This window comes from Dendrobates tinctorius, unplaced genomic scaffold (genome assembly GCF_039654945.1).
Source record: "Dendrobates tinctorius isolate UK_male_01 unplaced genomic scaffold, ASM3965494v1 ptg000022l, whole genome shotgun sequence".
Taxonomy (NCBI): domain Eukaryota; kingdom Metazoa; phylum Chordata; class Amphibia; order Anura; family Dendrobatidae; genus Dendrobates; species Dendrobates tinctorius.
Window position 1 is genome coordinate 2,601,634 of NW_027361690.1, and position 25,792 is coordinate 2,627,425.

A 25,792-nucleotide genomic window follows, 5' to 3' on the forward strand; every position below is an offset into this window, starting at 1 on the left:
CGTTGGACACAGGAGTTTCATGACCATGTTGTGGACTGATTTTTCAAGTACCGCTCACACGACTGGTAATACTGCATCGATTGAAAGTGACAGGAGACAGCAGTTGTCAACTATGGTTACAAACTACTTCTCCTCCATATCGGTGTTCTCCCTCACAGGTCATTCCCCTTTGACTATTGGGCCTGTAAACTGGACACCTGGCCTGAATTGGCACAATATGCCTTACAGGAGCTCGCTTGCCCTGCTGCTAGTGTGCTATCCGAAAGAGTCTTCAGTGGTGCTGGATCAATCCTGACAGAAAAAAGGACCCGTCTGTCGACCCAAAATGTTGATTATCTAACTTTCATGAAAATGAACCATGCATGGGTTTCAAAGGATTTTGTCCCACCTTCTCCTGCTGACATATAGGTTGCCAGAAAAATGGCTCGCTTTTGTCCTCTCCCTTGGACATTTCCAATTCCTCCATTTTCAGCTGCTGAATATCCAACATCAACATATGCCATTTTTTCAACCTCCCTAACTGGGCTGCCTCCCCCCCAGGGCCGGGGTCACCACCTGGCGCACGCACCCATGCGAGTGCCGTTGCCCTGGACAGGTGGGTGGGCCCACTCTTGGGCGTCAGCACTGGCACAGGGTCCCTCATGTTACAATCAAGTGTCTCTGATGGTGGGGATGCACACCCGCCGTCAGACACACCGGCGTACTATGAGGGGCCCTGTGCCAGTACCGCCGCCCACGAGTAGGCCCCCCTGCTTGCTCAGGGCCCCAGCACTTGCAATACTTACCTCTCCCTGCTCCACCGCTGTGTAGTCTGGGCTGTTAAATCCTTCACTGGGACTGCCAATATAAATTTGGTAAACTGATAGATGATGGTTAAGGCGTAGCTATGCCCTGTCCTGCTGGGCTCTATCTTCAGATGATCAATGGCTTCCATTTGTTATGGACGTCGACTCACAATGAGATGCAGTGGTGGTTTATCATCAGCTTTCACAGTTTTCCTACTCACAGACGTGTGACATTCCTGCCCACATTTTTAAATGTGTCCTCTCATGCCAATCCAATAGAATCGCCTACAGCCTGTGGCTTCTGTCTTTTGCACTCCAAAGTTACCTGACAGATCATGATAGGCAGTGAGGACAATGTCTACATCTCTCCCTGTGATCACAATTTGATGGAGATGAGTAATGGTGATGGGATTCACGGTACTGCGATACAGCAAACCTTTCTTCACAAGAACTGTTTTTGCTGTCTCCACAGACAAAGTAATTGAGGGTCAGCATCGCCTCTGAGAATTCTCCGGGGAGTTTTTCCCGTGATTAGTAATTCCAAAATTTCTGCAATCACTCGACTTTCCGTCTGTACTTGTATCCATCTCGTTTCCTCTTGCGGAGAGTCTAGACTGTCTTACTGAGACTGAAATATATATGAAGATTGAAAAATACCCCAACAGTGTATACTGGTGTACGCTTCGAATACATTACCCTTTCTCTACTTTTTAGATTCTTGTCTAATCCATACTGAGGCTGTGAGTGTCTTTGTCGGACTCCGGAAATATACACAGAGATTTTTAATGTTTAAACTATGCTATATATACCTGGTATCCAGTGATACTGTACCCTTTCTCAACTTTCAACAATCTTGTCGAATCCATACTGGGCCTGAGACCATCTGAGTCTGCCTCCTGATATGTAGACATAGATTTTTAATGTGTAAACTATGCTACATATATACCTGTTATCCGGTGATACTGTACCCTTTCTCAACTTTCAACAATCTTGTCGAATCCATACTGGGCCTGAGACCATCTGAGTCTGCCTCCTGATATATAGACATAGATTTTTAATGTGTAAACTATGCTACATATATACCTGTTATCCGGTGATACTGTTCCCTTTATCAACTTTATACAATCTTGTCAAATCCATACTGGGCCTGAGACCGTCTGAGTCTGCCTCCTGATTAGAGATGAGGGTTGTGCGAGTCGACCTGTTCACCAAGCACAAATTCGAGCTGTTTTGGGCGGTGTTCGAGTCGTTCGTCGAACTCGAACACTTTGCTTAAAATTCGGCTGTTCGAGGTTCCGTTCGAGAACGGTTTGTTCACCAAAAGCATAACTTTATTTTCACATTAATAATGGTTTTCAATGTTAATAGACAGTTTCATGGCATAGTAGCGGTGTCTGGTAGCCAGCGGTGTAGTGCACCTATCAAGGAGCTACGCCGTGTGTGTTTCTAATAATTTTTTACCGCATCTTGTCCAGAAAATCCTTTTGGGCCTTGTAGCACTGTCTGCTACTCAGCAGAGGAGCCCACCCATGAACCTAGCTATGCCGCCTGTTTATGAAAGAACCAGCTTTTGACTGCATTTAGCCCAGTTAATACTTTTGGCCTAGTAACTGTGTCTGCTACTCAGCAGAGGGGCCCACCCGTGAACCAAGCTGTGCCGACTGTTTATGTAAGAACCATTTTTTAACTCCATTTAGCCCAGTGAATACTTTGGGCCTAGTACCCGTGTCTACTACTCAGCAGAGGAGCCCACCCATGAACCAAGCTATGCCGCCTGTTTATGTAAGAACTGCGTGCTACTCAGCAGAGGAGCCCAGCTGTTAAGCAAGCTAAAGCACCTGTGGTTTGGACACTTCATTTTTTCACATTCTTTCTGGAATGCCGGTTAGGCCTAATTCAGGAATTCCGGTTGACCTGCACTTACTGGGAAATCCTCGTTCGCGGGGAAGAATTGGAATCCCAAATCCCCATCACTAACGGGGTTCAGCGGGTTATCCGCACCTGTAAGCCACACACGCTGGTCCTTTCAGTTTAGCGCGCATGCAGCTCCGGACATGTAAGGGCATGACAGACCTGTTATTGCTCGATCTCGCGTGCCAGAGCCTCGCGTGTCCCTCTAGTAAGCTGGACGCGGACCGCAGGGTCCTGCTGGAATCTCGTTCGTTAACGGAATTAAGCTGACAAATCGCTAGCACAACTAAAAACGGCCATGCACCACCACCCACAGAATCGACAAAGCTTGCAAACTGTCCATCTTTTCCATGGCTGGCATGGTTGAGGTTGCCCATGTGGAGTCCAATTAAGCCGCAAGCTCCACTCCTGGTGGTGCCCTTCTGGACATTCCTTTAGGGTTCAGCTTTGCAACCATACTGCCCCCAGAAACCAAACACTTTGCCTTTTTGGACGCTGTTCGGAGGGTCATGGGAATAACGCCGCCCGATCGGCAGTTGGCATAATTTATGGTGGGAAGTCCGACAGTATATGATCGTCTTCGATTTTAGAATTTTAGATTTTTTTTATTTTAGATTTTTAGTCCAGCCTTTCTTGACTTTATAAGGGCTTGACATGCCTATATCTGTGTCTCATCCTCCTCCTTTTACTCCTCCACGTCTTTTCTATATGTAGTTGCCCTTTTCCATATGTTATTTTTGTCTTCTGAGCATTTTGTCTGCTTTGGGACACCTTTTAAGGTGTTTTGTAATTGTTTTCTATGTGTTTGTATGTGTTTGTGTTTTCCTGCCATTGTTTTCAATGGGGCTCAACGGTGTTCGTCGAATGTTCGATGAACATTCAACGAACTTGCCTCCTGTTCGATGAACCAAACCGAATTCAAACACTAGCTGGGTTGCTCAACACTACTACTGATATATAGACGTACATTTTTAATGTTTAAACTATGCTACATATACCTGGTATCTGGTGATACTGTACCCTTCCTGCCAGGAAGTCCTCCTCCACCCACCACTCTAAGTGTATCATTGACACCTGGAACATTGGCCCACATGTGTGATTATTTCTTGTGGATCTTCTTTTTATATTGTGGTGTGATCCATCCTGAGCGTGTGAGAGTCTGTGGGTTACTCGTGCAATTTATATGTAGATTTAAAAATTAGCCCAACACTGTATACAGCTCTTCGCTTGTGATACATTACCCATTTACTGCTTTTTATATTCTGGTCTAATCCAAACTGACCAAGTGAGAGTCTGTTTCTGACTGTGGAAATAAATACTGAGATTGACAATGACCCCTACACTGTGTACAGCTGTATGCTTCAGATCCATTACCGTTTTACGGCTTTTTATATTGTGTTGTAATCCATACTGAGCCTGAGAGCATCTGTGTCTGCCTCGTGAAATATATACGGAGATTTAGAATGTTTAAACTATACTATATATACCTGGTATCTGATGATACTGTACCCTTTTTCTACTTTTTATATTCTTGTCTAATCCATACTGAGCCTGTGAGCGTCTCTGTGTGACTCATGAAATATATAGGGAGATTGACAATTATCCTTTGATTGTATAGAGCTGTACGCTTATGATACAGTACCATATATCTGATGTTATTTTGGGTACATTTTCTCCAAAATTTGGAAGTATGGTGGAAGAGGCCGCGGACGTGGGCGTGGGGGGGGCCAGCTGGTACTGATGGTGGTGGTGCATCTGCTGGTAGTGGCAAAAGCAAAATAGCAGCTAAGGCAGGAGTTGTTGAGCCTGCATCATGGTCTGGCTCTGGAACGCCTGGAAGGCTACCTTTTCTGGGAGTAGGTTAACCGCTTTTAAAGCCGGAGCATCAGGAACTGGTTTTGGCTTACATTGACGAAATAGACTCCAGCAAATATGCCCTCCTCTTCTGAAGTTTCAAAAAGTGCAAGCACTGAGTCATCAAGTGCTGGCTCCTGGTCAGGAAGAACCCCTTTCCTTGTGTCCTTCACCCCCACCAAAAGTGAATGATGCAGCAGGCCACACTTCACATTAGTCCATGTAGCTCTTTCCCACATACCATGTCTGGGTTATCAAGTCAAATCATGAATTCCCCAGTCCAAGATGAATCTGACATGGAGTGTGGGTGGCCAGCCAGGGCAGTGGGGTTACTCGGTACCGGGCCGGTGTCTCAAAGGGATGTGTCACGGTGGTGGTGACCCGGTCCGTGGGCCTGGGCGTCCATGCAAAGTGTTGAATAACATTTATAGGTGAATGATACGTGACGCCACCTCTGGTTTCTGATCAGATTGACCAGTGCCCGTACTCCTGGGGGTGCCACAAGTGCACTGATGCCCAGCCACTGCTAGATGATTCTGCTGGTATATTGACCCAGACCACTACATTCCCCTCGCACTCTACACAGCCAGAATCTGACCCTGATGAAACTTAGGTTCCCCTTCCCGCATACTATACCACCTTACACTGTGACAAAGAGGAAGGTGCAGATGAAAGTGCAGGTTCCTTGAGCAGGTGGGGGGGCATACACATGGGCGATAGCACTGGCACAGGGCCCCTCATAGTATGCAAGAGTGCCTCTGCCGGTGGAAGGGCCCACCCACCATCAGACACACTGCCGTACTATGAGGGGCCCTGTGCAAGTTCCATCTCCTATGAGTGGGCCCCCCCTGATTGCTCAGGATCACAGCACTTGCAAAGTTGAAATAGTTACCTCTCCCTGCTCCACCGCCGTGACGTCTTCTGCGTTTCCTGACAGTGACATTCTGGTCAGAGAGCGCGATGACATCACGTCTGTACACCCTCTGCCTAAACAGTCCAAGTGCAGAGAGATGGAAGATGGGGACGACGAGGAGTCCAGACTAGTACAGGGATTCCCTAGCGAGAAGACTTATTTAATTGTTTTAAAGGTTGGGAGCAATTTTTTGGGGAGCACTATACTCTGGAGAATGATATAAGGGGCCAACCATACACTGGAGCATTCCAAAGGTGGACATCAGACACTGGAGCAGCATTTACAGGGCCTATTATACACTGGAGCATTAGAAATGGGGCCCATTATATATGGAGTATTATTTTGGCCCATAAGACAGTGGAGCTTCATCCATGGAGACCAACATATACTGTAGCATTATGTGGAGCTCATTATATACTGTATCGGACATTATATGGGACCAGTGATTCTGGGCTTCATTACTCTGTACAGCGCACTATATGGTGGCCATAATGCTGTATGGAGTAATATACTGTCCGTTTTTGGAGCTATTGAGAATTTAAAATGGATATCAGTCATGTGATGTAAGAAGTGAAGTATTTTTCATTGTACTATACCACTATTTCTCTGCCATATCAGAGGATCATGAATTGTGGCATGTGTTAAAGGAGCCCATTGACACTCTTTGGCCCTGGGCCCACGAAAATCTGGAGCCAGCCCTACCCCCCCACAACTTTAGCCAAATAACCCCCAGTTTTCAACGCCTAACTATTATTATAAAGTAAATTAAGGTTGACAAGCTTAAGTAATAAGAATTGATGTTTTTGGCATTAAAATGGGCACTATAGGTGTGTTTCCTGTCCTCCACTCACTGCCGACTTTTCTTCCCCATTGACTTGCATTGGGTTTCGTGTTTCAGTCGGCCTTCGACTTTTCATAATAATCGGCTGATTTTGTTCGACCCGACTTTTGCGAAAGTTGGGTTTCATGAAACACGACTCGACCCGAAAAAAGGCAAAGTCGCTCATCTCTGGTAAGCACATATCAAAATAATAGTGCTGGTCCACTTTACAGCCCAGTAGGTGAAAACATTCCGGGTGCACCGTTAGTAAACGGAATGCCGATTCTATGTCGAATTTAGCCAGCAGGACGCCAGGTCCGGCTGCCCGGACAAGTTCTACCGCCTTATCGAAGTATATGACAGACGCTTCTTCTGGAGAGAGCGTCGTTAACAGATTCACCCTTTGGATGAGACAAATGATGGATTAGTCGATATTTACCAGGTTCCTTTTTTGGGATAATACCTTAGGGCGATATTTTGATATTTTTAAATGGCAGTGACTGAAAGGGACCTGCTATTCTACCTAATTCCACCTACATTTGTATTTTTTGTCTTAGGATTTCGGGGAATTCGCAAGCAGATTTTAGGTTCTCGTATAGGGTTGGCCTTCTTGTAAACTTGAAAGGGATAAAAAAGCTATCCGGAAAACCTGATAGTAGTTGCTGTGCTGCTTTTTTTGGGGGTAAAATCTAGCCAGGGGGCCATTGCGATTACGTTCACTGGGGTTCTGCCTTGCAGACACTTTGTATGGCTGCCGAGTGCACCTTGATGCTTGGTGCCCCCCCGCAAGCTGAGCAATCATGTCTCTTTTTTGCATAGCACGTGGAAACGGCAGCTTCCCTCGTTAAACATCCAGCAGGCCCCGGGTTTTTGTATGACCACTGAGTTTTGACCTGAGGCTGCCGAGTAATTCGTGGTCATAGCTGAAAAGAGGGGCTGCTTCTGCGACAGCATGAGACGCAGCCACACGTCTGTCACTTAAACTCCCCAGCCTAGATCTGGCTGTAGGGCCAGCCACCTGCAGAACTCCTCATCATACCGCCACCAGGCTGAACCACTATGTGATTTGTATGAACCATATATCGTGTCTTGATATATAAATAATTCAGAGCAACGTTCCGGATGCTTCTGGCCCATAATACAGCCCAATACTGCGAAGGCATGAAGCCAATTATTAATAGTTAATACTATTTTTGATCTATTCCTATCATATCCCCATTCGTTAGCTTTACCCACCATTTGTTGGTCGGCTGATAACAGCGACCATATGCCAGCATAATCATTGTTCCAGATTTTTTGCCTAGTCTCCTGATCTATGTGAGTGCCTAGCGGGCTGATCCCGCAGAAGAAGGTGTCTTTGTGTAGACTCGCTGACTGTGTTGTTGTAGTGCTCGCCACTGTACCGCTCAGATGCGATAGGTATAGAATTAGGTCCTTTATCACTGAGGTTAGCTCCCTTTCTTTTAGGTTACCCCCGTAGTGTAATAGTTCCCTGCTAGTTTTTGAACACTCACCACTGTGTGACTCTGGAGGAGTGATCACCGATTCTGGAGGGACCCCGGCTCCCGCTGATGTTGATGGGGTGATGTCACAGGATGGGGAAACTCTGGCTCCCGCTATCACGATGGACTAGCCGATGTGTTGACTGGAAACCAGGGAAGCTTGAGAAGCGTATTCCTGGTTGTTAGCCAACGATGGAGCGCATGATGGACTGTCGCGCGCTCGAGCCTGAGTACAACCATGTGATGGTGGAATTACGGCTCGGTCTTGTGCGACTGCATGTCAACTGGTGTGGCAGGAAGCTATGGGGGATAGTTCTCCCAGAGTGATACCCCTGGAGGGTGCGTTTGCCGCATACCCGATATCGGCACTCTGGATTCTGGGACTGGGATGTGTCGGACCCTTCAGATGTAGCTGATGAAAGCCATCCTGAGGCCCGCGATCTGCAGCTGCTCCTATGCGAGCTGCATCTGCGTCGGTAATGGGAGGGGCATTTAGAGGGGTAGCGAGAATGGTGACGGGAGTTGCTGGAGGTAGATTGGGAGGACGTGTGGCGTCTACGCCCACGTCCGCCGTTCCTATGTTGTGTCTCGGGGGGTTATATCAGTTGCAGACGGGGGGTTACTGGCCGTAGTGAGTCTCGTCCTGTTGCTTAGTAAGGGGGCAGTTATGGGATTAAAGTTCTCAGTCCCATTGCTGGGATATGGTGGGGCAGGGGTTAATCAGACGTCTTTATTAGGTACTTGGGCTGTGGGGGGAGGTATAAATGTCAGTGTGTTTGGTGCCATTAATGATATGTTACAATAATCTGCATTTTGCAGCTGTGGAGCGCTCTGATCGGTCTGGTTGGACTGAACAGGGCGCCCACCAGCTGCTGTATTAGGCTACTTTCAGATTTGCGTTCGGAGGCACAGCGCATGGCCGCCACTAAGCTCCGCCCCTGGCCACGCCTCCTCCGGTCAGCTCCTCCTCTGATCGCATGACGCTGCATGCAATCAGTGTACCCTATAGTTAGCGTTGGGTACGCTGGTCATGCACTGGTACATTTTTGCAGACGCATGCACCCTTTTGGCGCTGCGCCGAGTGCACAGAAACGCACCATATTGCATTTTTGTGCACTCGGCGCAGCGCCAAAAGGGCGCAAGCGCCGTCAAAAGTGTACCAGCGCACGACCAGCGTACCCAATGCTAACTATAGGGTATGCTGATCGCATACAGCATCATGTTATCAGAGGAGGAGCTGACCGGAGGAGGCGCAGCGGGGGCAGAGCTTAGCGGGGGCCCTGCGCTGCACCACCGAATGCAAATCTGAAAGTAGCCTTAAATGTCCTGCAGGTCCCTCGGTAACCCATGCAGGCGTAGGGACTGTGCCTGCCGAGGGTAGTGTGGAGACCTGGCCAGGACTTCTCCGACGCTGCCTCTCCAGGGACCGGAAGTTATGTAATGGAGTGGGAGGGGCTTGGATGTGTGATGCTGGGCATCGGGCGGAGCCGACAGGAACCCAGGGCTGGCACTTTCCAGCCTGCTTCCGGGGAGCTCGTGGCATGGAGGAGGCGCTCTTTATGCCGGGAGTGCCGCCCAGACCGGCAGCTTCATGCGGAGGCAGGAAAAGTTTGGGTGAGTGGACGCAATGGAGGTGGAGGTGTGAGGGACAGGGACCCAATCAGGGAAGGCTGGCACCGACGTCGGGCTGGGGCTGCTAGACGCTGGACTGGGGCTACATGCAAGGCTGCGGGTGAGCCCAGGGGGGAGTACTGTGGCGAGTGCCCCCGGGGAGGCAGGCGCCACCGCCGTGGCAGGGGCAGGTGCGGGGAAAGGGACGGCAGAGAACACAGGGAGGTGAGCGCTAATGATGCTAATCAAAGCTCTGGTCCAGTGCTCATCTTCCTGTGCTGCTCTCTGCCGCAGGGCCTCGATCCAATCATTGAACATGCTGAACAATAGCAAAATAGCTTCCAGGTGTCCGCTTGTGGGAAAAGACACGGACACCTGGCTTTAACCCCTGTAGGTGTGGCTGTAGGACCCTTCCCTTTTAAGAACCATTGGCCAGCAGGGGCATCCCAATTAGTGAATCACCAAAGGGACTGGTGTGAGGGGGGACTGGGCACTGGCAGTATTTTATTGTTGTTTTATTACATGAGCTCCACAGTCAGAGGCACGCTGCTTATGCAGCACCGTGCCTGTCACATTGTTCTTACACCATGCGGCACCAGCACTGAGAGCCCTTCTGCCAGGGGAACTGAACATTATTCCCCCTTGCAGCACTTAGCTTCCAGTCACAGGAGCGGAAGCCGTGCGCTGCAGGGGAGAATATAGTTTATTTCCTCCCAGCAGCTGGGAACTCATTAGTGATGCCGCCTGGTGTCGGGGCGCTTTTAACCTGCAGATTAACCCGCTATCTGCAGGTCACTATTTGCAGCTTCCCCATTAAGTCATTTTTTGTCTTGTCTTTATTTTTTCAATGACAGATTTTGAGCAAAATTAATTATATTGACGCACTATGTTTGAGAAATTTTTCACAAATGCAGAGATGGTTTCGTTGCTCTTTTGCTTTATGTGCATTTTAACTTTAAAAAAGTGTCACACGATCCTTTCAACAAGTTTTAAAATGTTATATGTTTGTCATCAACTGCACACAAAGAAAAAGTAAACAAATTGTCATGATCCATGTTGGATTGTGTGACAGATTTAGCACATGTAACCTTTTCTTTTCCTTTAAGCCTTTGGCTTAAGGTTAGTTTTGCCACCAGAGGCTGCTGGGATTATTACGCTGTAGTTGCTTTAGTTCTGGTTTTGCCCCGGTGGCCGCTAGGGTTATTACACTGTAGTTGCTTTAGTTCTGGTTTTGCCCCCGGTGGCCGCTGGGGTTATTACACGTAAATTACCAAGCAGGTGTGATTACCCTGGCTCCTACCTATAAAGGAGCGTCAGGTGTTCTCAATCACTGTTGGGGATATTGTTCATTCCCAATCAACCTTGTTGGTGAAAGGAGCTATTGAGAGGAGTTCCTTGCAGCTCAGCCAGAGCTTTGGAGTAGCAGCTATTAAGGTGGAAGCTGTATCCTGGTGCCATTCTCTGTTGCTTGGAGCAGTAGCAGCAGAGCAAAGCTAAGTTGTGTGTTTTACCTGTTTTGTTGTATTTTCCTTGTGTGTATTAGTACAGTAGTGGGATTAGTATCTGCACCATCCAGTTCACTAGTAAGGGATAGGTGCAGGGCGAGCTAGGGATTAAGGTATCCAGCTCAGTGACAGGTGAGGAGCCTGTATAGGGATCGTTAGGAGTGTTTAGGGACACTGCCTCAGGGGAGTGCAGGAGGTCTCCATGTCCTCGTTCCCTATTGCAGGGCCCACCATTGTAACTGTTTCTCTGGTGTTCCCCTTGTGTGTCCTGGTGTTAGTGCCGTCCTGCTGGTTGCGGCACAGAGGACAAGTCACTCCATGACACAAATATTTGACTTGAGTAGGGCTTTGGTGTACAGTTGTGCAAAAATTCTGCAACTCGATAATTAAAACCACTCTTACATGGACGAGCATAATTAAAAAATGACAAGGATGGAAAAACTGGAGTACAATTGGTGCAAAAGCAATAGGGAATTATGCACAAATCTAAAAATACATATAACTCAAAATACACCTAAAATAAAAGTGTAAAAAGAATGAGGCTTGGGCCAACATTTGGAAAACCATGAGATATCACTCAGATAACCAGGTGGGTCAACCTTGTAAAGTAAAATCCGTATATTTCTGGTAAAAACATGCAGTAATGCTTGGCTGACACGTGACTCATGGGTTCACTGTGGTCCATTGCATGTGCAAACATGATCTGCACAAAGAGAAGAATAACACATCTGGGATTGGTTCACTAAAGTGTTAGGTATAATGCACACAACAAGAAAAAAAGAATAGGGGAACAAATGGCTTACCCATTTTAGACTTAAGCCCCCGTCACACATAGCGACGCACCAGCGAGCCCAACAACGATATGACCTGGTCAGGATCGCTGGTGTGTCACTACATGATCGCTGGTGAGCTGTCAAACAGGCAGATCTCACCAGCGATCAGGACCAGCGAGGATGCGGGTAAAAGCGCGCTCGTCGCTTAGTTACCCACTGTGTACCCTGGATACCAGTGTGCTCGCACTGGGAGCTGGTATCCAAGGTAAACAGCGGGTAATTAAGCGCGTGCAGTGCTTAGATACCCACAGTTTACCTTGGATACCAGCTCCCAGCACGAGCACACTGGTATCTAGGGTACACAGCGGGTGACTAAGCGGCACGCACACTTAGTTACCCGCTGTTTACCTTAAATACTAGCTCCCAGCATCTGCTTACAGCACTGGGAGCTCGCTGATCGATGGTCTCCCGCTGCCACACACGATGCGTGCTGGCCAGCGGGAGACCAACGATCAAAAAAAGGCCCAGGACATTGCTGCATGTTTAGCGATACCAGGCGGGGGGGCGGTCACTGATAGGTGGCACTCACAGCGAGATCGCTGCTGAGGTCGCTGTTGCGTCACAAAACTTGTGACTCAGCAGCGATCTCGCTTAGTGTGACGGGGGCTTTATGTAACAGCCTCTGGTACTGAAGGATTTGTAGTAATACATGACAGGACAAATTTCACGTATGATCAACTAATCCTATTGCAGTAGCCAAGTCTTTGTGTACATTCACACATAACATGTTCACTGCATAGTTTCCACAGAAAACATGCAGCAGATATATCTGCACTAAATTCTGTGCATATCACTTCAGCTAACTGCCACTTTATCTGTAATTTAACAAATCTGCTGTGGACATGACTTCTTAGCTCAGATATTCAATTAGTATAAAATAATAATTATTTATAAAAAAAATCATACCAAGAAGAATTATTTCAGAACTTCTACCTTTAATGTCTCCTGTAATCTGCACAATTCAATTGAAGAACCAATTCAAATCTTTTCAGGTGGAAAAAATAAAATAAAGAAACAAAAAAAAAATAGTTTGTTGATGTACCTTTTCAATTTATGACAATTTTCAGTCTCTTTGGGTAGGAGTCTATCAGATTGGCACATCTAGAATTGTCATTGTTTGCCTACTCTACCTTATAATAGCACCCCAAATCTGTCAGATACGAGGGCATTTCTCGTGTACAGCCCTTTTCAGGTCAACCTACTTATTTTCAATTGGATTCTGGTCTAGGTTTGGCTGAGCCATTACAAATTTATGATCTTCTTCTGGTGCAACCATTCTTTTGTTGATTTTGTGGTATGCGTGGAGTCATTGTCATGCTGAAAGGTGAAATTCCCCTTTATCTTCAGCTTTTTAGCAGAGGCCTGAAGGTTTTTATGCAAAGCTGACATTTAGAACTGTTCATAATTACCTCTGTCATAACAAAAGTCTCAGCTTTCCAAAAACAGCCCCAAAGCATACTGCGGCCTCCACTATGCTACACTGTGGGCATGGTGTTTTGGAGATGCACATTGCTGTCTTTATGCTATTGATATCTTTATGGACCATAAATTCAACCTTGGTCTCATCTGACTATAAATGACAAAAAAACTGACTGGCATTTTTATATTATGCTGTAGAAAGGTTTGATGAGTGATTTACCAAAACATAGGCAGGCTAATATGTTTTTCTTTGTAAGAAAAGTCTTACATCTGGCTACCCCCAAAATCCAGACATATGAAGGATATAGGTGATTATTGTCAAATGCAGTACACAACCAATAATTGCCATACAGCCCTGTAGCTCCTTTAATGTTGCTGTAAGCTCCTTGGCTGCCAACTGGACCATTTTTTATTCTTGCGTTTTCATCAATTTTTGAGATACATCTAGTTCTAGGTAATATCACTGTTGTACAAAATTAAATCCACTACTTGATGACATTTTTTTGTACTCTTGTCCTCTTGGTTAACTTTCAACAGTGAAAATCCATTGCTGTCTTAAGTTATTAATGAACAATGGGCCCAATTCTTCGAAGCTTTCATACCAGAATTTTGGCGTAAAAGCTTTGAAAAAAGATGGTGTTCATACTTATGCAAACACATTATTTCAGTATTTTCTCAGTGGAGAAGGCACACAGTGGATTGCAGTTTGTTGAGTGTGAAGCTACAAGGCTGCAGATTAGCCATATCCATATCTATTGCTGAAATAACCTACACTTTCAATTTGCAAGGATCATCAAAACTGAGCAATGAAGCAAAGGATGAAGATTTTGTTGCTGCTGTCAGCTATCTTAAAAATATGTCAACAGAAAATAGTCTATTCCTGCAGCAAAACCCTGCATTTTGGCATTTATGTTACTTTAATGTGTAGCACATACTGTAGGGACTCATGGCTGTAGGGTTCACACAAGCAATGTAGTTTGGGTCCAAACATATGTGGCTGCATTACTTTCATAATACTCTAAGGGATTCAAAATCAGAACAGCCTCTTCTGGGCACAAAGTTAATCAACAGTTCACTCAGCATGCGCATACAGAATGTCAGTGTGGGCACCCTTGAATAGATTACGGTCTTTTCTCCTGGAGCAAACTTTATACACTAAAGTGTTACAGTCCTACCAGTCTCATCACCTTCAGCCTGAGCTCTAGCAGCTTCCAGCGCCAAACAGAAGTATTCAACTCCAGGCATAGTTCACTCTGAACAGGCTTCAGCTTCCACTCTGCAGCTCTAACTCACAGACTGCTCAGCTTTCCTAGCTGGCCTGTTCAGTCCATTCAGAGAAAGACTATGGCTTATCACCTTTCCAGCTGCAGCTCAAATTTTGGTTGGTCACTCACCAGCTTCAACTGATTCCACTCTGCTCAACATCCAGCAGACTGCAGTCTTTAGATGGTTTTAATGGTATGGCTTGTATTAGGAAAACTACAATTAATGATCCTTTTTCAGCATGTAACCATGTAACACTAGTACCCTGCTTTACCGTATTTTCCCTACAGCAATAAGAAGTTAGTGTCCAAGTGGCTTAGCCCATACATAACAGGACCTGCCTAGTAGTGAGAGGTTTTCCAGAGCATGTTTTATGTGCAGCAGTGAATACATATGTTCGATTTCAGTACATTTAAAATTTTCCATTTATACTTATTCTTTATGTCTGAATACATCTTAAGTACATAATCTGAAACATAAAACTGTGAGTTTCTTCATATTTTATTTTACAATATCTCACTAAATATATTTACATGACATGACTTTTGCGTCAGTGCAATACATTTTATGTTGCATAAGTACAAACTGTAGAATTTTTTTTAAAAAGAGACACTTGACTGTATTTGCAGCTAAGTATACAATGCAACTATTTCCCTGCCTGCGACAAGTTCTTTCTCGTAATGGTCCAGACAACACCCAGCTGCAAACTGTTCATATTAATTTCCTTGGTATTTAGTACAATGTTTCAAGCACATACACTCTAGGTAAATGAAAGATGGACTTTATGGAATTTCACCATTCCTTTTGCACCATACAAAAATACTGCAAGTTTTAAAGAAAATATTCCATTGCTGTAAGTGACAAGAAGCTGAGCAGATGATGTGCGAAACACAAGGAATGATGTATCACAGCATCCAAAATTATTTATACAAATGTACAGAAAGTCTTTTCTTTTCCAGAGTATGTTGTGTTTATCACGATTACTACTATGTAGAGAAATCCATTAAAGAACTGGAGTACACAGAAAGAGAAATGACTGTATAAGGGTGGACAGTATGGAGTTCTAGAAGCGAGCTTTGTACAGTTTGTCTTCACAGTGATATACCAGAAGGTTTGTGTAGAAGATGCATAAAATAGCCCCATCCTTTATCATATGAAAAGTAACATCTCTATTCAGGAATGGAGTTATAAAATTACAAACCATTCAGCAACATACAATAGGTCAATATGCCAAAATTAAAATAGCAACATTATGAGTAATATGTCTGCAAATCAGTGGAAAAATGGACCGCACAGAGACGCACATTTATATAACAAATACAAGTCATTAACCGATATATCATAACCGGGTAGGAAAACAATGGTTACCAAAAATACCATGAGCTTCTTTCAGTTCTAAGTGTAGATTTTGGCACTTTATGGGAACTAGTCCTTGCCCAATGTCATTCATAGAAAAAGAAGTTACACGTTTTCTTCAACACACCTTGCAAATATAGTACTGGTGTACTAGCAAACATTGAAACATATTGAATAAACATTCCCACTTATTTGCACATGCATACACTATCAAATAACAACACCGTATCAATGCTTTGTGTTTGTAATTAGAGTAGCTCTGTTGGATGGGATCTCCCATGCTGCAGCACATTCTAGATCTCCTCCAGAGACCGGGTATCTGATTTCAGCTTCACAAACTCCTTGGCAACTTCGTCATTGGAGCGATGAGAAAGTATTCGCAGGATTGTCAGTCCAGTTTCATCCATGTAGATGCTTTTTGTCAGCGGGTACCAGGACGAACAGTTCCCTTTGTCCACGATGCCCTTCAGCTGGATAACTGTCATTCCTATAATGCGATCTTCCCTGGCGAAGCAGTAATCCTTCACACACAGGTGAAGTTCATAGGCCGCTGGGCTTTCCTCATTGCTTAGAATGCTAGAGGAAAAAAAAAGAAATGAATGAGATACAAAAGGTGCATTTTAATTCTAACTCAACTGGATTAATAACTGCCTCGACTTGTTCATAAAAATATGAACGCATTCTTTATGAACAATTCAATCTTCTGCAATGAAATATCCTTGACTCCTGATACCTCTTTGCCTTGCAGTCGTTTCTACTTTTTTAATCACATGGAATTTTTGCTATTCATATCAATCAAGTGTATTATTTAGAAATGAATTGTGTTTAATCTGCTAGATTTTCTATGGCACCGACTCCCGCATTCAGAAATATTGTTAATACATTGCTCCACACCTGAGAAAGGACTCATTGACACACTTTATTGACTCATATCATGTACAGTGGTACAAAGTATCCCTAATGGCTCCAATTACAAAGTGATGCATGCGCCAAAGTATAATGCCTCTATGAGGTCCTTCCGACCAAGAAGCAATTGGATCTGGGCAAAATAACTTTGTAACATGACTTGTGATTAGACATGGCTTCACTTTTTTTGCATGGATTCTGTAAGACTTTGTACGAAAAATCGTCTGTAGGCCTCTATGAAATAGGAGACATATGTAGGTTCAGCATATGTCCACATGGCACCATATTTCAGACCAATACAATAATGATCTGGAGATTGTAACATATTGTATAGTGTATATATCATAATTAACCCTCTGAGAAGGGCAATGGCGAAACGTGCGTCAGGGTGGGCATATCCCTAAGCGGTCTCTGCTATTACCAATGCAGGTATCATGCCTGCATGATACATTTTCTGCCTGTTAGGTATTTTACAAGTCCTTTGAACGACCTTTGTAACTTTGCAGTTGGTACCTCCATGTCTATATTCTGTCATACTTTACCTGATTTGCAGACTTATGCCATGACCTTTCATACTACAGTCTACTCCATAACCTGTTTATTTACCATTGACTTCTATACTAAATACTTAGCTGATTTTGTGTATTTAACAGATATAGATACTTGCTCTTATCACAACACATTGTAGGCTGTTTCTGTGCTGATTATATACTATTACTATATGATAATAGGCTATTTTATACAACTACAGCAGATTCCTCCTGCTTCTTCATATTTAAACATTTGAACCATCAGTTTTATATGTCCTTTGCTCCACTGTTATTATATTGAGAAGTTCACCTCCTTTTATCTTGTTGTATATCCACTGCACACTATTTGATTAATAAAGTATATATCTTTTCATCACATTAACAGACATTTTTTAGTATTTCTGCTTCGCAGTTTGGTTTTTGTGTTTCTTTGCCAATTGGTCTAACTTGTGTTATTTATATGCACACAAATATATATACATATATACCATACTTTTCAGATTATAGAACACACCAGACCATAAGACGCACCCTAAGTTTTGGGGTGCAAACTAGGAAAAAAATGTTTAAAATAAAAGAAAATATAGGACGCACCACCATTTTAACGGTAGCTTACCAGGAGGATGCCTGCAGTGGATTAGGGTGACAGGAGGTAGGGTCGCTGTTTCAGGAGGCCGGCGGGGGCAGAACTGGGGAGATGCTGTGGTGCCTGGGATCACAGATGCTTTCGGAGCCGTTGAGGGAAGTCCATTTTCCCTATGATATCCCTGTGATGGGCTTCGGGAAAATTGCTGCAACTGGATTCGCATGTGCATATTGAGATCTCGGTAGAAGAGATCTCAATCTGTGCATGCTGTGCCTTTGGCGGCCATTTTTCTGAAGCAATATCATAAGGAAAATGGATTCTACTCACCGGCATCGACACCTTTGGTGATCCTAAGCACCACAGCATTGTCCTGCTCCTGCCGCCACTGACCTCCTGAAGCAGCGACCCTGCCTTTTGTGACCCTACTCCACCACCGCCAACTCCCCAATAAGCTCACTTCGGATTATAAGACGCACCCCATATTCCTCCCAAATTTGGAGCAAAAAGGTGCCTTTCATAATCTCAAAAATACGGTACATCTATGACATTTTTTGTCCTACCAACCTACTAATTAGATATTTGTAAGAGCATATATTCACTCTCCTTTTTCTTTGACCTTTCGAATTCCAGATTGTAAAATATTGTGTATGTAAGTCTTATGCCTTAAATTTTTTTGTAAACATATCCCTGATGCAATCTCTTTGTTTTTTTAGGCAACAGTATAAGGCTTTTTTAGAGTTTTCTTTCATAATAAAGTTAATGGAGATACATACACAAAGATATGCCATTCTTTTGCCTACCCTTTTACCCATATGCTTTTATTTTAACATAGTGCTCTCTATTTGCTTTCATATGCTATTATTTTATACAAATATAGATCATTTGAGCACTGTATATTTTTACGCACAGTTCTGGCATACTTTTGAACACTTTTAGCACACCATATGCATCAGATATTCACAGTGCATAAAAAACATTTTTGTCTTACCAGAATTAAATAATTGAAGAACCACATAATAAATCACCAGTGAACGTTCTTAGCTTTGCCATGTATCTATCACAGACATATGATAGATATCAGCAGCTATTCTCATAACGCTGCATCCAGGCTGCCTGTAGGTATTTCCATTGGGATATCCACCTGCTCCTCATAAACTTTGCAGTAATAAGTGTCTTGTTTAATAGTATGTCGAGTAGTAAAATCTGTTTGCATTCTGGACTTATGCTGTGCTCAATACAATACAGTTGAAACTAGACGTTCACATACACTATATAAAAAGACCCATATATATGTTTTTCTCAATGTTGACATGAAATCAGAATAAACCTTTCCTGTTTTAGGTCAATTAGGATTACCATAATTACCAATATTTGCCAAATGCCAGAATAGTGAGAGAGATAGAATTCTTTAAGGCATTTTTATTACTTACTGCAAAGCCAAACGTTTACATACACTAAGATTACTATGTGAGTTTAAACAATTCTGGACTGCCCATATGATCATTTCATATGTTTGTAAGCTTCTGATTTTTTTTTTTGCAAAATTTGAGTTAATTAGAGAAAGCTATGGATGTATTTTAATGCACACCTGAAATACAGAGCTTATTTATGTAGCATCATGGGAAATGTGTCTTTTTATATAGTGTATGTAAATATCTAGTTTCAATTGTATCGTATTTTTCACTTTATAAGACACACTTATGATCCCCAAAATTAGGGGAAAAATGGGGGTGCATCTTATAAAGCCAACACTGTTCTTATCGATGCTGCGGGCCTGGAGCAGGGGATGTTGCGGTGGTCCTGCGGTGGTGGTGCAGTGGTGGTACGGCGGTGAGCGGTTGTCCTGCGGTGATGGTATGGCGGTGAGCGGTGGCCCTGCGGTGGCATATTGCAACAACCATTCATCTTCCGGGGTCCGCCGTCCTGCTTCTCAGTCAGCGCAGGCGCAGATGGAGGAAAGTCGAGATCCCCATCCGCGCCGGCCTCTATACGATGTCTCCAGGAAAATGGCTGCAGCGCAGGTGCAAATGGAGCTCTCGGCCCAGCCTCGATGACTGGTCAATGATTCATCAGTGGTTTTCAGTCTGGACAGTCGCATCTTGGAATCATCCAGGTTGATAACTTCTTTTTCCACAGACATGAATTACGGCGTGGGACATAACGACGGACAGGTATAGTATATTGTTGTTTTTTTAGTTTTACTTTTATTACAGGAGATTGAAGGCTTCTGTGGAATTAGGCGAGGTCGTAAGTAGAGTTGAGCGACTTTTGGTTTTTTAGGGTCGAGTTTCGTTTCGTGAAACCCGACTTTTCCAAAAGTCGGGTTGAGCAAGATCGGCCGATTATAGGGAAAAGTCGGGGTCATCCTGAAACACGAAACCCAATGTAAGTCAATGGGGAATAAAAGTCGGCAGTGAGAGGAGGACAGGAAACACACCTACAGTGCCCATTTGAATGCCAAAAGCATCAATTCTTCTTACTTAAGCTTGTCAACCTTAATTAACTTCATAATACAAGTTACACATTGAAAAATGGGGGTTATTTGGCTAAAGTTGTGGGGGGGTAGGGCTGGCTCCAGGTTTTCATGTGCCCTGGGCGAAAGAGCGCCCCTTTAACACATACCACAACTCATCATGCTCCGATACGGCAGAGAAATAGCGGTATAGTACAATGAAAAATACTTCACTTTTTACATCTCATGACGAGGCCCATCTATTTCTCCATACAGAATCATTGGTCCCATATAATGTTTGAAACAGTATATGATGAGCTCCACATAATGCTACAGTATATGTTGGTCCCCATGGATGAAGCTCCACTGTCTTATGGGCCCAAATAATGCTCCAAACATAATGGGCCCCATTTCTAATGCTCTAGTGTATAATGGGCCCTGTAAATGCTGCTCCAGTGTCTGATGTCCACCTTTGGAATGTTCCAGTGTATGGTGGGCCCCATCTATCATTCTCCAGAGTATAGTGCTCCCCAAAAATTGCTGTCCCAACATTGAAAACAATCAAATAAGTCTCCTCGCTAGGGAATCCATGTACTAGTCTGGACTCCTCGTCGTCCCCATCTTCCATCTCACTGCACAGTATTTCAACCTTGCAAGTGCTGTGATCCTGAGCAAGCAGGGGGGGCCCACTCATTGGCGACGGCACTGGCACAGGGCCCCTGATAGTACGGTGGTGTGTCTGATGGCGGGTGGGCCGAACCTGCACTTTCATCTGCAGCTTCCTCTTTGTCACCGTGTAAGATGGAACTGTATATGGGAAGGGTAACCTGAGTTTCATCAGGGTCAGATTCAGGCCATGTAGCGTGCGAGGGGAATTTAGTGGTCTGGGTCAATGTACCAGCAGATTCATCGAGCAGTGGCTGGGCATCAGTGCACTTGTGTCGCCCCCAGGAGTACGGTCGCCACAGTGGCATTACCTTCCTCCTAGGGAGTGTGATGTCATGCTTGGGAGCAACGAAGGATCTCTCTAGCAGGTTAACTGATTGGGCGGCATTATTCCCACGAGTCATGACCCTCCAAACAGCGTTCATGAAGGCAAAGTGTTTGTTTTACGTGGGCAGTATGGTTGCAAAGCTGAACCTTAAAGGAATGTCCAGAAGGGCACCACCAGGAGTGGAGCCTACGGTTAAATTCGACTCCACCTGGGAAACCTCAACCATGCCAGCTACAGAACAGATGCACACATTGCAAGCTTAATTCCGTTAACGAACGAGACTCCGTCATGCCCCGCGGTCCGAGTCCGGCTTACTAGAGGGACATGTGAGGCTCTGGCACATGAGATTGGCCAATAACTGGTGTGTCATGCCCTTACATGTCCGTGGCTGCATGTGCGCTACACTGAAAAGGCCAGCGTTTGTCGCTTACATGTGCAGATAACCCGCTGAACAACGTTAGTGATGGGGATCACTGATTACAATTATTACCCGCGAACGATGATTTCCCAGTAAGTGCAGGTCAACCGCAGTTCCGGAATTAGGCCTAACAGCCATTCCTGAAAAAATGAAAAACTTACGTGTGCAAACCACAGGTGCTGTAGCTTGCTTAACAGCTCGCCAGCCGTTCTCAGGCCCAGTATGGATTACACGTGATTGCACAAAGCTGAGAAAGGGTACCGTATCCCCGGATAACATGTATGGATAGCGTACACATTCAAAATATATGTCTATACATCAGGAGGCAGGCTCAGACGGTGTCAGGCACAGTATGGATTTGACAGCCCAGACTACACAGCGGAGGAGCAGGGAGAGGTAAAGATTGCAAATGCTGGGGCCCTGCCCAAGCAAGGGGGGCCCACTCGTGGGCGTCGGTACTGGCACTGGACCCCTCATAGTATGGCGGTGTGTCTGACGGCGGGTGTGCACCACCACCGTCAGAGACACTTGATTGCACTATGAGGGACCCTGTGCCAGTGCCCACGCCCAAGAGTCGGCCTACCCACCTGTCCAGGGCAACGGCACTCGCACGGTGTCGTGCGCTAGGTGGTGACCCCGGCCATGGGGGGGGGCAGCACAGTTAGGGAGTTTTAGAAAGTGGCATATGTTGATGTTGGACATTCAGCTAATGCAAAAGGCGAAATAGGTCAAGTCCCAGGAAGAGGTGGACCAAAGCAAGCCATTTTTCTGTCACTCTATGTGTCATCAGGGGAAGGTGGGACAAAATCCTTGGAAACCCATGCATGGTTCATTTTAATGAAGGTTAGATCATCCACATTTTGGGTTGACAGACGGGTCCTTTTTTCTGTCAGGATTGATCCAGCTGCACTGAAGACTCTTTCCGATAGCACACTTGCAGCTGGGCAAGCGAGCTCCTGTAAGGCATATTGTGCCAATTCAGGCCAGGTGTCCAGTTTAGCGGCCCAATAGTCAAAGGGGAATGACTAGAGTTGAGCGAAACGAGTCAAAAAAATTCAAAAGTCGCCGACTTTTGGCAAAGTCGGGTTTCATGAAACGAAACCCGACCCTAGGATGAGGTCGGTCACGAGGTTGGCGACTTACGCGCCAAAGTCGCATTTCAAAAGTTTGTTTTGCGCTCTTTTTCAGCCAATCAGGATCCACGGACACTGTGGGCAACGTGATGACATAGGCATGGGTCACCACCATCTTTCAGAAGGGCATGCAAGTGATTGGCTTGCTTTGGTGGGCGTCACAGGGGGTATAAAAGGGCGTGCACGCCGACCGCCATCTTACTTCTGCCGATCTTAGTATAGGGAGAGGTTGCTGCTGATTCTGTAGGGAGAGCGTTAGGCAGGGAAGAAGACAAAAAAACTGCTTCTGCTGCTAGCGATTTGGCCTGCACAACACACCAGTCACTGTGTGTGCAGTGCAAGGGGAGGCTATATAGTGGTGTATCAGTGGTGTTGGTTGTTGGGCTGCCTTCTAAGGCTTCCTGACATTCCTGCATTGCTGTTTACCCACTGCTCCGCAAACTGCTTTTTTAAAAGCAATCCCAATTTTTTTTTTGTCCTGCTGAGAAGACAAAAAAACTGCTTCTGCTGCTAGCAATTTGGCCTGCACAACACACCAGTCAATGTGTGTGCAGTGCAAGGGGAGGCTATATAGTGGTGTATCAGTGGTGTTGGTTGTTGGGCTGCCTTCTAAGGCTTCCTGACATTCCTGCATTGCTGTTTACCCACTGCTCCGCAAACTGCTTTTTTAAAAGCAATCCAATCTCCCTTATCCTCTAGTCACTTTTGTCACAGCTGTGCCATCGAGCCTGTCACATAGCGCTCAGATATTCATTGGGCCTCACACAATCCAAAAGTGTCCAGTGTCCAAAAGTGTGTGCAGAGATTCAAAATCTCCCTTATCCTCTAGTCACTTTGGTCACAGCTGTGCCATCGAGCCTGTCACATAGCGCTCAGATATCAGTGGGCCTCACACAATCCAAAAGTGTCCATCCAGTGTCCAAAAGTGTGTGCAGAGATTCAAAATCTCCCTTATCCTCTAGTCACTTTGGTCACAGCTGTGCCATCGAGCCTGTCACATAGCGCTCATATATCAGTGGGCCTCACACAATCCAAAAGTGTCCATCCAGTGTCCAAAAGTGTGTGCAGAGATTCAAAATCTCCCTTATCCTCTAGTCACTTTGGTCACAGCTGTGCCATCGAGCCTGTCACATAGCGCTCAGATATCAGTGGGCCTCACACAATCCAAAAGTGTCCATCCAGTGTCCAAAAGTGTGTGCAGAGATTCAAAATCTCCCTTATCCTCTAGTCACTTTTGTCACAGCTGTGCCATCGAGCCTGTCACATAGCGCTCAGATATTCATTGGGCCTCACACAATCCAAAAGTGTCCAGTGTCCAAAAGTGTGTGCAGAGATTCAAAATCTCCCTTATCCTCTAGTCACTTTGGTCACAGATGTGCCATCGAGCCTGTCACATAGCGCTCAGATATCAGTGGGCCTCACACAATCCAAAAGTGTCCATCCAGTGTCCAAAAGTGTGTGCAGAGATTCAAAATCTCCCTTATCCTCTAGTCACTTTTGTCACAGCTGTGCCATCGAGCCTGTCACATAGCGCTCAGATATTCATTGGGCCTCACACAATCCAAAAGTGTCCAGTGTCCAAAAGTGTGTGCAGAGATTCAAAATCTCCCTTATCCTCTAGTCACTTTGGTCACAGATGTGCCATCGAGCCTGTCACATAGCGCTCAGATATCAGTGGGCCTCACACAATCCAAAAGTGTCCATCCAGTGTCCAAAAGTGTGTGCAGAGATTCAAAATCTCCCTTATCCTCTAGTCAATTTGGTCACAGCTGTGCCATCGAGCCTGTCACATAGCGCTCAGATATCAGTGGGCCTCACACAATCCAAAAGTGTCCATCCAGTGTCCAAAAGTGTGTGGAGAGATTCAAAATCTCCCTTATCCTCTAGTCACTTTTGTCACAGCTGTGCCATCGAGCCTGTCACATAGCGCTCAGATATTCATTGGGCCTCACGCAATCCAAAAGTGTCCATCCAGTGTCCAAAAGTGTGTGCAGAGATTCAAAATCTCCCTTATCCTCTAGTCACTTTGGTCACAGCTGTGCCATCGAGCCTGTCACATAGCGCTCAGATATCAGTGGGCCTCACACAGTCCAAAAGTGTCCATCCAGTGTCCAAAAGTGTGTGCAGAGATTCAAAATCTCCCTTATCCTCTAGTCACTTTGGTCACAGCTGTGCCATCGAGCCTGTCACATAGCACTCAGATATCAGTGGGCCTCACACAATCCAAAAGTGTCCATCCAGTGTCCAAAAGTGTGTGCAGAGATTCAAAATCTCCCTTATCCTCTAGTCACTTTTGTCACAGCTGTGCCATCGAGCCTGTCACATAGCGCTCAGATATTCATTGGGCCTCACACAATCCAAAAGTGTCCATCCAGTGTCCAAAAGTGTGTGCAGAGATTCAAAATCTCCCTTATCCTCTAGTCACTTTGGTCACAGCTGTGCCATCGAGCCTGTCACATAGCGCTCAGATATCAGTGGGCCTCACACAATCCAAAAGTGTCCAGTGTCCAAAAGTGTGTGCAGAGATTCAAAATCTCCCTTATCCTCTAGTCACTTTGGTCACAGCTGTGCCATCGAGCCTGTCACATAGCGCTCAGATATCAGTGGGCCTCACACAATCCAAAAGTGTCCAGTGTCCAAAAGTGTGTGCAGAGATTCAAAATCTCCCTTATCCTCTAGTCACTTTGGTCACAGCTGTGCCATCGAGCCTGTCACATAGCGCTCAGATATCAGTGGGCCTCACACAATCCAAAAGTGTCCATCCAGTGTCCAAAAGTGTGTGCAGAGATTTAAAGTCTCCCTTATCCTCTAGTCACTTTGGTCACAGCTGTGCCATCGAGCCTGTCACATAGCGCTCAGATATCAGTGGGCCTCACACAATCCAAAAGTATCCAGTGTCCAAAAGTGTGTGCAGAGATTCAAAATCTCACTTATCCTCTAGTCACTTTGGTCACAGCTGTGCCATCGAGCCTGTCACATAGCGCTCAGATATCAGTGGGCC

The 25,792-nt window shown here is 45.3% G+C and overlaps 1 protein-coding gene across 1 annotated transcript in view; it reads right to left on the reverse strand.

The window, feature by feature from the left end:
• Positions 1 to 14,901: 14,901 nt before the first annotated feature.
• The window catches only part of UNC13C (unc-13 homolog C), a 1,077,413-nt gene continuing 1,066,522 nt past the window's right edge, over positions 14,902 to 25,792 (reverse strand). Inside the window, exon 34 of the mRNA XM_073568403.1 lies at positions 14,902 to 16,348. Within this exon, the coding sequence (XP_073424504.1) occupies positions 16,066 to 16,348 (283 nt within the window). The 3' untranslated portion in view covers positions 14,902 to 16,065. The remainder of the gene's footprint in view (positions 16,349 to 25,792) is intronic.